At 31.0% G+C, this 13,358-nt stretch overlaps 1 protein-coding gene and 1 long non-coding RNA gene across 3 annotated transcripts; one reads left to right on the forward strand and one right to left on the reverse strand.

The window, feature by feature from the left end:
* The first annotated feature begins 5,127 nt into the window (after positions 1 to 5,127).
* On the forward strand, positions 5,128 to 9,800 carry LOC133783054 (uncharacterized). Of its 2 annotated transcripts, none has more exons than XR_009870752.1 (3): positions 5,128 to 5,314; positions 5,411 to 5,520; positions 9,415 to 9,800. It is a non-coding gene; the product is annotated as an uncharacterized LOC133783054 (long non-coding RNA). The 2 variants fall into 2 exon arrangements; XR_009870753.1 differs by having other exon boundaries at positions 9,419 to 9,800.
* Positions 9,801 to 10,510: 710 nt separating this feature from the next.
* On the reverse strand, positions 10,511 to 12,725 carry LOC133784424 (EG45-like domain containing protein). The gene is made up of 2 exons (XM_062223776.1): positions 12,620 to 12,725; positions 10,511 to 10,788 (listed from the first exon to the last, which is right to left on the reverse strand). Exons 1-2 carry the CDS (start codon positions 12,723 to 12,725, stop codon positions 10,511 to 10,513), a joined length of 384 nt encoding a protein of 127 aa, XP_062079760.1.
* Between the last annotated feature and the right edge of the window lie 633 nt (positions 12,726 to 13,358).

Consider the following 13,358-nt stretch of genomic DNA (forward strand, 5'->3'; position numbering starts at 1 on the left):
CATGCTAAGTCATAAATAGTTTGAAACCTAGTCTATAGGCACATGACTTTGCCAATAATACAGATCGGAACTAAGTTATCATTAAAAACTAAGCAATTTAACAGTGACATCTTACCATTGAGAATTTAACTCTCTAAGATGATTCCTTTTAGACTCTATCTTCTCCTTGAAAATTCAACAGAGTGCTGGTCATCAAATGCCATATCCACATTGACTATCCAAGCAAAAAGCTAATAAACTTACACGAATCCTCTTCAGATGGATGAAGGAACTGCCTATGCAACACTCATAGATTGTAACTGAGCATGATTTCAATACATCAATACACATATATACAATACATACATAGTAAGTGTATCACTTCTTTTTTCCCTAAAGTAGACTAATTTTCTACTTTCTAACCAAACAAACAGCTGCCAAGAAAAGAAAGTCACATTTTTTATAACAAAGTTGACTGATTTTCTATTTCTAGCTAGACAAACTAACAGGTGCCCAGATAGCCAAACCGCACCTGGTGAAAGCCAATGTGAGTGAGGTAACCCAAGTTCTTGATACTCCTCCATTGTTGATCTTCATGTTCTTCTCCTTTGTTCGTCTTGTTCGTTTTTCTTTACTGATGTGAAAAGCAAACTGATTTGATTTGGTTGCTTATTCTGCAATGACATGTTGTTTGAAGAGATGAAAAACCGCCCATATTTGCCCAAATTTAGCCATGCTGGCTTAGTTGAAGAAGGCTACACCTACAGGTGTGTCAACTCCATGAAGGACCAATGGCTATTGCCTTATTTCGATCATTATGGGATCATATATATGTTTGATCTTTTAGGCAGGGGAGGACTATTGGAAGAAGCTCATGAGTTGATAAAGACTATGCCAATGCAGCCTGGAGTGCTAAATACACAACAATATTGAGCTTGGCGAGATTGCGGCTAGGAGGAATTGCTTCAAGTTACAGCCTGAGAAGACAGGTTAGGTTGTTCATCTCTCCTTGACAACATCTATGCTTCAAGAGCTTGTGGCTTGTAAAAGGAATAAATATATATGAAGCTCTTTCATTTCATTGTGATCATCTGGAATGAACACTTTATAGTTCTTGGATTATTTACACAGAATGATTACACCACTTTAATCTCACTTCTTGTTCTTAAATATCTTTTTCAACTGTCTATTAACGGCTGGTCCAAATTTTTCTTTCTATTTTATGTTGAGTGTTGGTGGTATTACTAATACTATATACCCTTATCTAGTTGTACCTGCTATCTCTGCTGCTGCACATATTCTGTCTGGCATCTTTTAATTCAAATTTGGCATATTTTTAGTTTTGTTGCTTTTCTCATCTCAGCCAAGATTTTGTTTTCTCTTTTAAATACAAATACAAATACAAGATGATTTGTCTAAACACACTATAGGCTTACAAAACAGATCATTCAAACATCAACAACACCAAGTCACTTTAAACATCAGCATAAGAATATTTATGGACCACCAATGAGAAACTTCCATTTCTATTCCTAGAGGATTAGAAAATCATAAACGAATAGGTATGACTTGATTATTGGTTTTGGTTTGATTTCCCTAAGTTTATTTCTTCTCCTCTTCACTAAGTTTATTTCTTCTCATCATCATCACTTATTCTCAACCCATTAGAGTCGTCGATCGTGATAGTCAAGTTGTAATTCACATAGTTGAAAATTCTGTTTTTCATGAACGCACCAAACATATTGAGATTGACTGTCATTTTTTCGAGGAAAAATAAGTTGGGTGTTCTTGACATTTCAATTCCCTCTCCAACTTAAGACGGGGTGTTGACCAAGTATACTTTAGGAATTTTTTGTTTTATTCAACAAATAATAATAGTTATATGTTTTTCCTAGTCAATTCAATTGTATATTTTTAAGACAACCTTTTTCACGTTATTATCTTTTCTTTAAATTTTATACATAGTCTCAGTTGATTATAATTGGGTAAGTGAAAACCTAGACAATCTAATAATTTCTTGGTCACTATCTCTTCTTCTCTTCTAGATCCCTATCTCATGTGGTGAGAATCAGCCCACATTAGTTATAGGTTGATCAATGGCTTGGTGAGGAAGACTATGTTGCTGATCTAGTTCATTCTCTTGATAATATTCTTCTACAGAAATGAATCAAGGATTAGAGAGATTGAAGGATGGAGTTGTTCCAGTTCCGCTGCGTAATGTAAGTTCTTACTTTACTCTGTATTTTTATCAATTTCATAGGAGCATGTTCTAGGAATTTACATGTTTGTTTGATAATATGTAAATTACATGAAAATAAATAAAGATCCTGCAATATATATTTCCTACACCGAATTTCACACCAAATTTGTGGAGGTGAAGATTCCACAGTAAATATTGTTTGGATTATCCATCCACACCAATTTAGTGTGAAACGGTTTATTTATTTCTTTAATCTTTTTTATTATTATTATTAATTTACTAAAAATAGACCAGCTTAACATTTAGTTCTCAAATTAAATTTGATCGCATTAATATTTTAAATTTTTTGAATTTGCCTTTATATTTGTTTGAATACTTTGTAATTTAATATTTATAATAAAAATGATATAACTAAAGAATAACAAATTTAAGTAAGAAAAAAAAACATATCACTAAAATTTAGAATACTAACATTCAAAGAAAACGAAGATAACAATTAATTTAAAATGCTAACATAACTCAAAAAATATATAATTTCTTAGTAATTTAGTTTAAGATTTTGAATTATAATTAATAATTAATTATCCATCCGCACCAATTTAGTGTGAAACAATTTATTTATTTCTTTAATCTTTTTTATTATTATTATTAATTTACTAAAAATAGACCAGCTTAACATTTAGTTCTCAAATTAAATTTGATCGCATTAATATTTTAAATATTGAGTTGTATACAACTATCTGCATGAGTTGTATTGTATCCTACATATGTATTTTAGTAAGTATATACCTTTTTCGATATTTTTTGCTTAGGCAAATGATCTGGAAGCTTAATAGTCTTAGGTTCTCCTACTTTGAAAGTTTCGTCACATTGATCATGAAGCTTGATAGTCTTTTGTTTCTTTTCTTCTCCATCTTCAAACCTTTTGTAATATTTGTCAAACATTATGTGATTATAAAAAGACAAATATTCTTCATCAAATGGAGGACATGGAAGTCCTTCCACGTTGCTACCATCACTATCCTCAATTCCATAAAAAATTGAGGATAGATCAAATAGTACATCTTTTGTCATAATCTAAAATTGAAATTGAATTATATATTAATAAACGCAAATAAAATAAAATAAAATAATAAATTAAACAAAAAATATATCATCATCATCACATCCTTCCTTTAATTATGTTGTAGAAAAGTTCTTTTTGTACAAACACATTATAAAAGAAAATATCTATCTCCATGGAAAATAAACATATATAAAAATTCTTGTAAAATCAAATTAAATTATCAACAGAGGAAAAATGTATTTGATTTGGCATACAGAAAACATCTATTTAAGATTAGTAATCTTTCAACAATCAATAAGGGAAATACCTACTTAGAACAAATATACCTAAGAGACAAGCCATATGTACATATGCAGTAAGTTTGAGTTAATCATACTTATGACTAATTGTATGAATAGTTGAAAAGGTAGTAGAAATATGTTAAAAGTTTTCCTAGACTCACCCTTATAAATCAGAAAATGATCTCAACAAGTGTATAAATGATCACTTTAATAAAAGCTGTATGGTGACTATTCTTGTCTTCTCTCACTTTTCTCACCGTGAGATAGAATAATAATTAAATAATTATAATTATCCTACCCATTTTTAACTTTTTTTTATATACCCATGTGATGAAATAAAATTCTAGATTTGTTAGATTTTCAAATAACTATTTAAAAAATATATATATAAATTTAAAGTAAATAAAAAGGTTAAAGACCAAGAAAAAAGAACATAAATAAGCAACCACTATGCATTAAGTGTATATCACTCTTAAAAGAAAAGAAAAATAGAAAAATAAACTCTTAAAACTAACTTAGCAAGAAAAAAAAAGAGGATCGAATAATTCAAACTTACTTGTAGTTGCAGGAATTTTCTTTATTTCTTTCTTCAGCAATAATAAAAATGGTAAGTGAAACACTCAAAGAAAAACAATAATAAAAATGGTAAGGGAAACGCTCAAAGAAATGAGGGATCTAGTAATTAGGGTGGTAGAGGGTTTTCTTTCTTGAAAAAATATATTAGGATCTAAGGAGGTGGTAATGAGTCTAATGATTAATAATAAATGGGTCGGTTAATTTATAGTCATGTTTAATAACAATATTTAATATTTGAATATTAAAAAGCTGAATTCAGAATTAAAACAAAAAAACCTAAAATAGCTGCGAATTTTTTGAGGGGTTTTGGGGGCTTTGTTCGATTTCACTTTCAGCATTTGACACGAGGGATCATTAGTGATACACTGTTTGTTTAATGTCTCATCTCTTTTACTAAAAATTGATCTTGAAGAGACAGGATCGCCAAATCGGCTTGAATCAAAACAAAGATTATTGTCTCCAAAACTTGGTTGTGAATGAGAATCTTTTGTGCCACGTGCCATTTTGCTGGATATATATGCATGAGTTGTATTGCTTCCTAAACTCAACGTTTTAAAAGGAACATTATTTGCTGTAGGCAGACCAGAACCAACAGCTGGAGGCCCAATGACTTCACAGTGGATGCACTATTATTCACTTTCTGTTTCAAGCGCTTCTCATTTGAACTTCCATAACGAATTTGATGGTGACTTTAGATGGGTTTCTTGAAGTCCTGAAAAGGATCCCAAAATAGGTTTTGAATGGTCCACAGGCATGAAATCGGTATAGTTTTTCCTGTGAAGGATTGATTTAACAACATATCCAAATTCATATATCCACTATGCGTCTCTCAAGCCCGGAAGTTGGGGCCGCAGGATGTTTCTTCACCTCTTTTCAAGCCCTTGGGATTATGATATTCTGCAATATAATAGTAGAAATAAGTACTTTTTCCCTTTCCCTCTACATACTTATTATATATATGTTTAAATACTTTTTTTTTATATAAAAACTTATGTATGAATTTTTTTTAATGGAGGCAATGCTGACAGCCACCCTAAAAAAAATCAAACTCTAAATATTCATTTTCCCTTTCCCTCTTCCCTCTTTCCTTCTTTTTCCCTCTTCTCTTTTCTTGTCCATGTGCGACTGCTTCTTCCAGCCACCGTCGACGCTGAAGTCCACAAGCCACCTGCACGTGTCTCCTCCATCTATCCTCTTGGAGTAAATCGAAGGGTACTTAGTTCTTTATCTTTATATATTTATATATGAGTATGTGTGTGTATATGTATTGGTTTTATGGTTAAGATAATGAATGATATTGAAATTCAGGGGATCTTGATAAATGGGCAATTTCTAGGGCCTCAGTTTGAGTCGGTTACCAATGTCAACTTGATTGTTAGTGTCTTCAATGCCTTGGACGAACCCTTTCTCATCTCATGGTTAGTGTTCTTGTACTTTTTCTTTACTTGTGTAGTGAGCTCTGTTTCGAAATATGGAGTTCTTCTTCCAACCATTGACTACAATTTGAAAATTTGAAACATATAATCAGATCTTATAAGTTCTTACCAGAAAGTGTTGAACTTTTTGTTATTTTGATTGTCGTTGTTATTGAATAAGAAGATACAGTTTTAGTAACCCAATGTAATTGGTGCACACGAATTCAAAAAGGACTTCTTGATGGCCATATATTCATTGTGGCCCTATTCTCAACATTTAATAATGAATGTTCAAATGAGTAATGTAAGAGCCCATAAAGACCCTCTTTTGTATCGATTTAAAGATTTCAAAGTTTAAAATCCTGAAACCTCAAAGTTTAGGGTCCGAATTTGTGATTGAAAATTCAAGGTTAGTTTGGATTTTTAGTTGCACACAAAGTGTTTGATAAAATGCACTTAGTGTGCTGCGTATTTCAGATTGGTTACCATTTAGTTTGTGCACTTTTCAGTTTCATGTTTGCTTTATTTTCATTTTAAATCAATTTATTACAAGTATTTTGGATAAAAATTTGTTTGGATGTTTGAAGATTGGTTCCATTGCTTTGCTGCTATTGAGTTTTTTTCTACCTTATTTTGGGTGTTTTTCCTTTGTTCTTAGATTTACTAGTTTGGTTATGTCTTTTTGTATTCTTATTTTTCAAATAAGGGAACTACTGTACTGGGTCTAATAGCATTTTTTTCCATTAAAAATGTAGAGAATTGCCCATATTTCTCAGCCATTGTTTGCATGCATTATAAAAAAAGTAGGTGTCTAATTGGGACACAAATTTTGACTCGACCTTCTGGTCCAAACTCAATCGACCTGTAATTGTTATTATTATTCCCATATTCGTATATTAGGTTCAATATTTCACTATTATTATCATTATTATTAAGCATTTCATATTGTACATCTCATTAATATTGTATATGCTGATATGTCTTTTGCTTATCAATAAAAGCCGCACTTATTCGATGTCTTATATGTATATTAATTAACATTTCACCAATAATAATGAACGTAATTCTATACATAGATATTTTTACAAAATTAATTGAATATAGTGATATATTTGAGTTTTTAGAAATTGTGATTATTAATTTAAATTGTAAGCTTCAAATCAATTATTGGGAGGGTCAATGGTGCATGTGTAGGGGAAACCAATATGGTGATATGAACCAATCATATGAATAATATTTGTGGTAGATAGATAGGGAACAAACTTACAATCAGAGTTAATCATAGCATTGATTAACAATTCTCTTGCACACCACGATGACAGTCTTTGAGATATTTTATGGTTTCCTTGGAGTATTTTTTATAGAAAGTTAAGTCGATCATATGGTGTTGTTATGTAATTTTTTTCCCTTCTAATTTGTTGGCTAGCATAAAAGGATTTTTTGATAAATCATTTAATCTAACAATTAAATAATAAGGTTTAAAATTCATATAGTTTGTTGGTACTGTATTTAATGACATATATAACGTAAATAGGAATGAAAAGGTCAGCAGATTTGAGATTAGCTGTCTTGTAGATTTGACTTAAAATGGTAGTGATGCATTATCTTTGCTTCTTCCATGGCAGTATGGCGCAATGATTTTTTATTATTTTGCTAGTATATTTATAACTATTACACACAGAAAATAAAATTGACTATGTTTTGAAGATAGATTTTCTTTTACTGTTTCTTTTGCTATATAATAAATGGTCATCACCAACAATATCAAAGAACTCCATTGCCTCAATTGTAGCTTAGTTGTGTTTTAGTTTATATTGGGATGTAAAATTTCAGTCAAATTACTTTAATCCATTTACTTTGTTTGTGTGCCATTTATTATTTTAATATGCTCGCTCTGATTGTAAGTTTGCGAGGATTCACAGTCAACTCAAATTTTTAGGTTGTTGAATTAGTGAGTAGCATTAGAAAAGCTTGTTATTGATTGGAAGATGTATATTCTTAAAAAATGGAGTTGAGTGGAAAAGAAATGAACTTAAAAAAAAAACAAGCCACAAACTAATAAAAATGGAGTTGTACATATTATGCTTTAATTAAAAATTTTGATTAGTGAAGTAGGTTCTAAGAATTTTGTGTGCTGTTGTGATATATGGATGAAAACTTGTGTGTTGTTTGATTTGTTTGTGTTGATTGTAATAGATGGCTAGGCTAGTAAATTAGGGGATATGCTATTCGATTTTCTGTTTGATTTATTTTTATACTTCAATGTTTTCTCTTCAAAATTTTAAGACATTGGTAGCAAGAGAGTTGTGTAACAATTGTTAGTAAACTTATTTATTAACACTATAAATAAGAAAATGACCTCAACAAGTGTATAAATGATCACTTTAATAAAAGTTGTATGGTGACTATTCTTGTCTTCTCTCACTTTTCTCACTTTGAGATAGAATAATAATTAAATAATTATAATTATCCTACTAGTTTTTAACTTTTTTTATATACCCATGTGATGTGCTGAAATAAAATTCTTGATTTGTTAGATTTTCAAATAACTATTTTAAAAAATATATATATATAAATTTAACGTAAATAAAAAAGTTAAAGACCAAGAAAAAAGAACATAAATAAGCAACCACTGAGCATTAAGTGTATATCACTCTTAAAAGAAAAGAAAAATAGAAAAATAAACTCTTAAAACTAACTTAGCAAGAAAAAAAAAGAGGATCAGATAATTCAAACTTACTTGTAGTTGCAGGAATTTTCTTTTTTTCTTTCTTCAGCAATAATAAAAATGGTAAGTGAAACACTCAAAGAAAAACAATAATAAAAATGGTAAGGGAAACGCTCAAAGAAATGAGGGATCTAGTAATTAGGGTGGCAGATGGTTTTCTTTCTTGAAAAAATATATTAGGATCTAAGGAGGTGGTAATAAGTCTAATGATTAATAATAAATGGGTTGGTTAATTTATAGTCATGTTTAATAACAATATTTAATATTTGAATTAGGGGTGAGCATCTAAACCGACAAACCGCGGTGACCGACTGCACCGCACCATACTACACCGCAAACCGCGGTGTCAAAAGTGTAATGGTTCGGTATGGTTTGTATTTGAGCTAAACCGTGCGGTGCGGTGCGGTGCGCGGTTTGGCGGTGTGAAATTTTGGTTTGCACCGCACCGCACCGCATACTTACAAATATATTAAAAATAAATAAACTTTACATATATACTATTTTTTATAGTTACCCAATATGGGAGACTTGTATATTTTTTTTGTGTTTCACTGAACTTAATTGATAACTTGTGATGTTGTTTAAAACTTATTAAGGATTTGTTATGAACTAAGGATTTAGTATTTTTTTTTAAATTTAAATTTTGTTATGACATATTTTTTAACACAAACCGTGGAAAACCGCCCAAACCACACCGCAAAAAATGGTTTGGTTTGGTCGGTTTGGTGCAACCAAATCACACCGCATGGTGTGTTCTAGTTACTAAACCGCACTTGTGGCGTGGTGTATTAAAAAGTGTTCAAACCGCCCAAACCACACTGTGCTCACCCTTAATTTGAATATTAAAAAGCTGAATTCAGAATTAAAACAAAAAAAACCTAAAATAGCTGCGAATCTTTTGGGGGGTTTGTTCGATTTCACTTTCAGCATTTGACACGATGGATCATTAGTGATACACTCTTTGTTTAATGTCTCAATTTTTTTACTAAAAATTGATCTTGAAGAGACAGGATCGCCAAATCGGCTTGAATCAAAACAAAGATTATTGTCTCCAAAACATGGTTGTGAATGAGAATCTTTTGTGCCACGTGCCATTTTGCTGGATATATATGCATGAGTTGTATTGCTTCCTAAACTCAACGTTTTAAAAGGAACATTATTTGGTGTAGGCAGACCAGAACCAACAGCTGGAGGCCCAATGACTTCACAGTGGATGCACTATTATTCACTTTCTGTTTCAAGCGCTTCTCATTTGAACTTCCATAACGAATTTGATGACGACTTTAGATGGGTTTCTTGAAGTCTTGAAAAGGATCCCAAGATAGGTTTTGAATGGTCCACAGGCATGAAATCGGTATAGTTTTTCTTGTGAAGGATTGATTTAACAACATATCCAAATTCATATATCCACTATGCGTCTCTCAAGCCCGGAAGTTGGGGCCGCAGGATGCTTCTTCACCTCTTTTCACCTTATATTAGTAAGAAATTTTTAACAATTTGTACTCGATGTGTTAAAGGCTTGGAACTTTTTTGTGATAGAAATTAGTAAGGAAAGATTGAGTAAAGTATTTTCCTATAAGATTTTTTGTAATATATTTATAATTGTTCTAAATTACATAAAATAATATATTTAATTTAAGTTTTATTTTATCCAAAGAAAAGATTTCTTAATTTTTTGTTTGAGTCCAAACAAGAAAAAAGTAAATCTTTTAATATTTTTTTTAGATAGAAACATATTCCTTTATAATTACAATCCCAGTAGTCAGTAGATGGGGAAGAACTTATGGCCCTAGAGACAGTAGCTCCTAATTTTTTTTTTCATTTATTCAAAATAATCGCCAATTCTTTCTAAATTTTAACAAAAAAAACCCCCTTAAAGGTGTACAATTTTTATATTTTCTTTCAAAATAACCCATATATTTTTCTTTTTACATATAACTTCTCAAAATTCAATTTTCAATAACTAATAACAAAAAAAAAAAAGGAAAATAAATCAAGGGTTCTTTATTTGTTTCAGAAACTTCGAAAGTATTACATATATGGTGCTGTGCTATAATTATACATTGATGTGTATAGCACTTCATGGATATTTATTATATTATATATCTCTAATTATAGGCTCGATCCGTACCCTTGTCATGATAAGATTTATCTGGAAACTTCAAACCCTACAAATTCACAGATAAGAAACAAATAAAACAAAATTAATATATACGATACTATTAAATAATTCCAAAATTATTATATATATATTAGGTAGTTTACTTACTGAGTGAACTTGATCTTGATTTTGCCAGCGTCAGGATCAGCGATCATAGCGAAAGCTTCTTGAGAGAGATCAATGGTTCCTTGGCAACCGGAGGGACAAAAGTCGACGATTTTGACGACGACGGAGCCACCTCTGCATGGGTTACCGTCGTGGTTGGTGGCGCCGATGCATCTCACCCTATACCTTCTTCCACATGCAGCCTTGTCATCCCACATGGCTTCGCTTGCTGCTGCGATCAGAACTCCTTCTTCTTTCTTTCCGTTGCATGCAGACACTGTAATTAATTAATTATTAATACCCATATTTTTAGTACCTGTTCTTCTTCTTATTAATCTGGGATTGTTAAAATTGCATAGAAAGTTTATAAATTTTATAATTTTTTGCTTTATTAGGTAATTATTATGCCATACCATTTATCTTCCTAGGCCAATATCCATTGTTGTAGACTTGTTATAGATAAAAAAATAAAAATAATAATAATAATAATAAATCCACATTACATGGATTTAATTTTAACAAAATAAAGAAAAAAAATTTGCAAGAAAATTTGAGTCATCATATCATACATATTTTTGACACCTTACATTAATCATATATATATATATATTAAGGAAAAATAATCATCTCATTTTTCTTTATTTTTACTATGCTTATTATTAATTTGATCCACACTTTGATGAAACTTCTTTCTACATACGCCAAGTAATATAACCAACGTACTAGTGTTGCAATGTTGTGTTGGGCGCTTTGGCACTGTCGAAACCAACTGGTTTGGCATCAACGACATCTCTCAGCTTCTGAAGTGGTTCTTATGGCTCGGACTGTGCTGTGCCAATGGGTCTCTGCCCAAAATAGGGCGGTCAATTTATCCCTGGGGCTTCTTCAGCCTGAAGATGGTGCTGAGAAATGGTGCCCGCCTAGAGAAGGGGTCATTAAGATTAATACTGATGCTGGCCTATTCGAATCCCTCAATTGTTTCAGTTTTTGTTGTGTGGCCAGGGACCATATGGGTCTGTTTAGAGGGGCATTGGCTATCTGTCGCAGGGGTTTTGTTGCTCCAGATGTGGCGGAGGTTCTCGGTATAAAGGAGGCATTGAGCTGGATAAAGGATGAAAATTGGGCTCACGTGGAAATAGAAACTGATTGCATGGTGGCTGTTCAATCCATTAGAAGCGAGGTGGATATGCACTCGTATTTTGGCCGCCTAATTCTTGAGTGTAAGCGAGCTCTTTCTGAGTTAAAACCAAAAAATGTCTCTGTTATGTTTATTAGGCGATCTGCAAATGCTTTAGCTCATTGTCTTGCAAAGGCTACAAGTGTTGTTTCTGATCGTAGACTAGAAGTTTCTGATACTTCTTCTGAATTCCAACATGTAATATTGAATGATTTGATTTAATGAATTCTCTTTTATTGCAAAAAAAAATATAACCGACGTACGAGAGACGTTTTTTTTTTTTATATATAAAATAATATAAAAAGTTATTCTACTAAAGGCCTCAAAACAGAAATGTTAACTTCTCTCATCTAAATTAAGATTAATTTTCAACTCGATAATAAAATTCTTCCGTAGAGTAAACTACCGACCTATGAAAAAGAAGGGAAAAAATGTAATTAACTTTGAAATTTGGAATGGAAGATCACCAAAAAAAAATTATATTTTTTGTTCAGAATAACTGCTTATAAATTGCAGTCAGCAGTGTTATGGGGCTAATATTATAGGTCTATTATAGGAGGGACCTTATTTTTTGTACCAATAAGAAGGTATGTTTTTTATTTTTGACACATGTATAAGTTGTAACTCAAATGTTTTTACATAATGGTGTGTGTTGTAGTTAGGAAAACTCTCACTAACTTTTAAGAAATTTATAATACTTTAGGATGTAAAAATTAAAATTCAAATAACATGTTGCATGCATATCAGTTTTGTTTATTATGATTGCGTAAAAAAATTGTTTGAATTCTGATTTCAATACTTTAAATTATTCAAAAAATTTCAAAAAAAATTAAGAAAATACTTATATAATTATAACATACATGTGAATAAAACTTATCAAAGAGAACTTATTAATAATTTGCCCTATATATTATTTATAATATATGCTTACGGGTATAGGGAGGTGTGTAGAAAGTTGCGGTTCCTTTGTGTGCAAATGCGACTAAGAACTGGCATATGAGCATGCCTACACAAACTACTAGTACTCTCATTTCCATTTTACTTTAAGCTCAATATATCAAAAACAAAAGCACTATAATGTTTTCTTTCTTTTTACTTGTGTGGTACTTAAAAGTCGAAAGTTTCCTCTTAATTTATAGAGGGAAGAAATATTAAACCAATCATTAGTGAGTTTGGGAGGCCCAAAACTACACATTGTTAATAATTTTGTTTTGGAGTTACACGTAGACAAATATTACATTAATTTAAGACTGTAAAATCGATCTGATATTTTTAAAATAAAAAACAAATTATGTCCTGTGTGCCTTCCCAAAAGGTAAAAATAGAGTTTTTCTTTTTTAATGAATTAACTCATTCTAGGAAAATCAGTACAACGTGTTGGTTAACAGTACATAGTAAACCAAAGTAACAATAGTCTCATAAAAGACGTTCATTTGAATCTCTCTCTCTAGATCTATATATATATTTTGGTGTTTTGCGCCAAAATTGTACACCCTTGAAAATAAAATAAAAAAGAAACAAAAACACAATAATACACATAGAATTACGTGAAAATCCTTAATGGAAAAAATAACCACGAGCGAAGAAAAAGTAATTCATTATAGGAATAATTCGACACAAAAGGAAATATAACGACTATTGCGCAAGATTACAAAATGAGTCCTCAAAAC

The sequence above is a fragment of the Humulus lupulus genome, chromosome 6 (genome assembly GCF_963169125.1).
Source record: "Humulus lupulus chromosome 6, drHumLupu1.1, whole genome shotgun sequence".
Lineage (NCBI taxonomy): Eukaryota > Viridiplantae > Streptophyta > Magnoliopsida > Rosales > Cannabaceae > Humulus > Humulus lupulus.

Bases quoted from the DNA above. Each gene is read 5' to 3' on its own strand.
- LOC133784424 (XM_062223776.1), bottom strand. From the start codon at position 12,725: ATGGAAATGAGAGTACTAGTAGTTTGTGTAGGCATGCTCATATGCCAG. The intron at 10,789-12,619 runs GTAAGCATATAT...AATTAATTACAG, and splicing joins CTACACACCTCCCTATACCC to TGTCTGCATGCAACGGAAAG.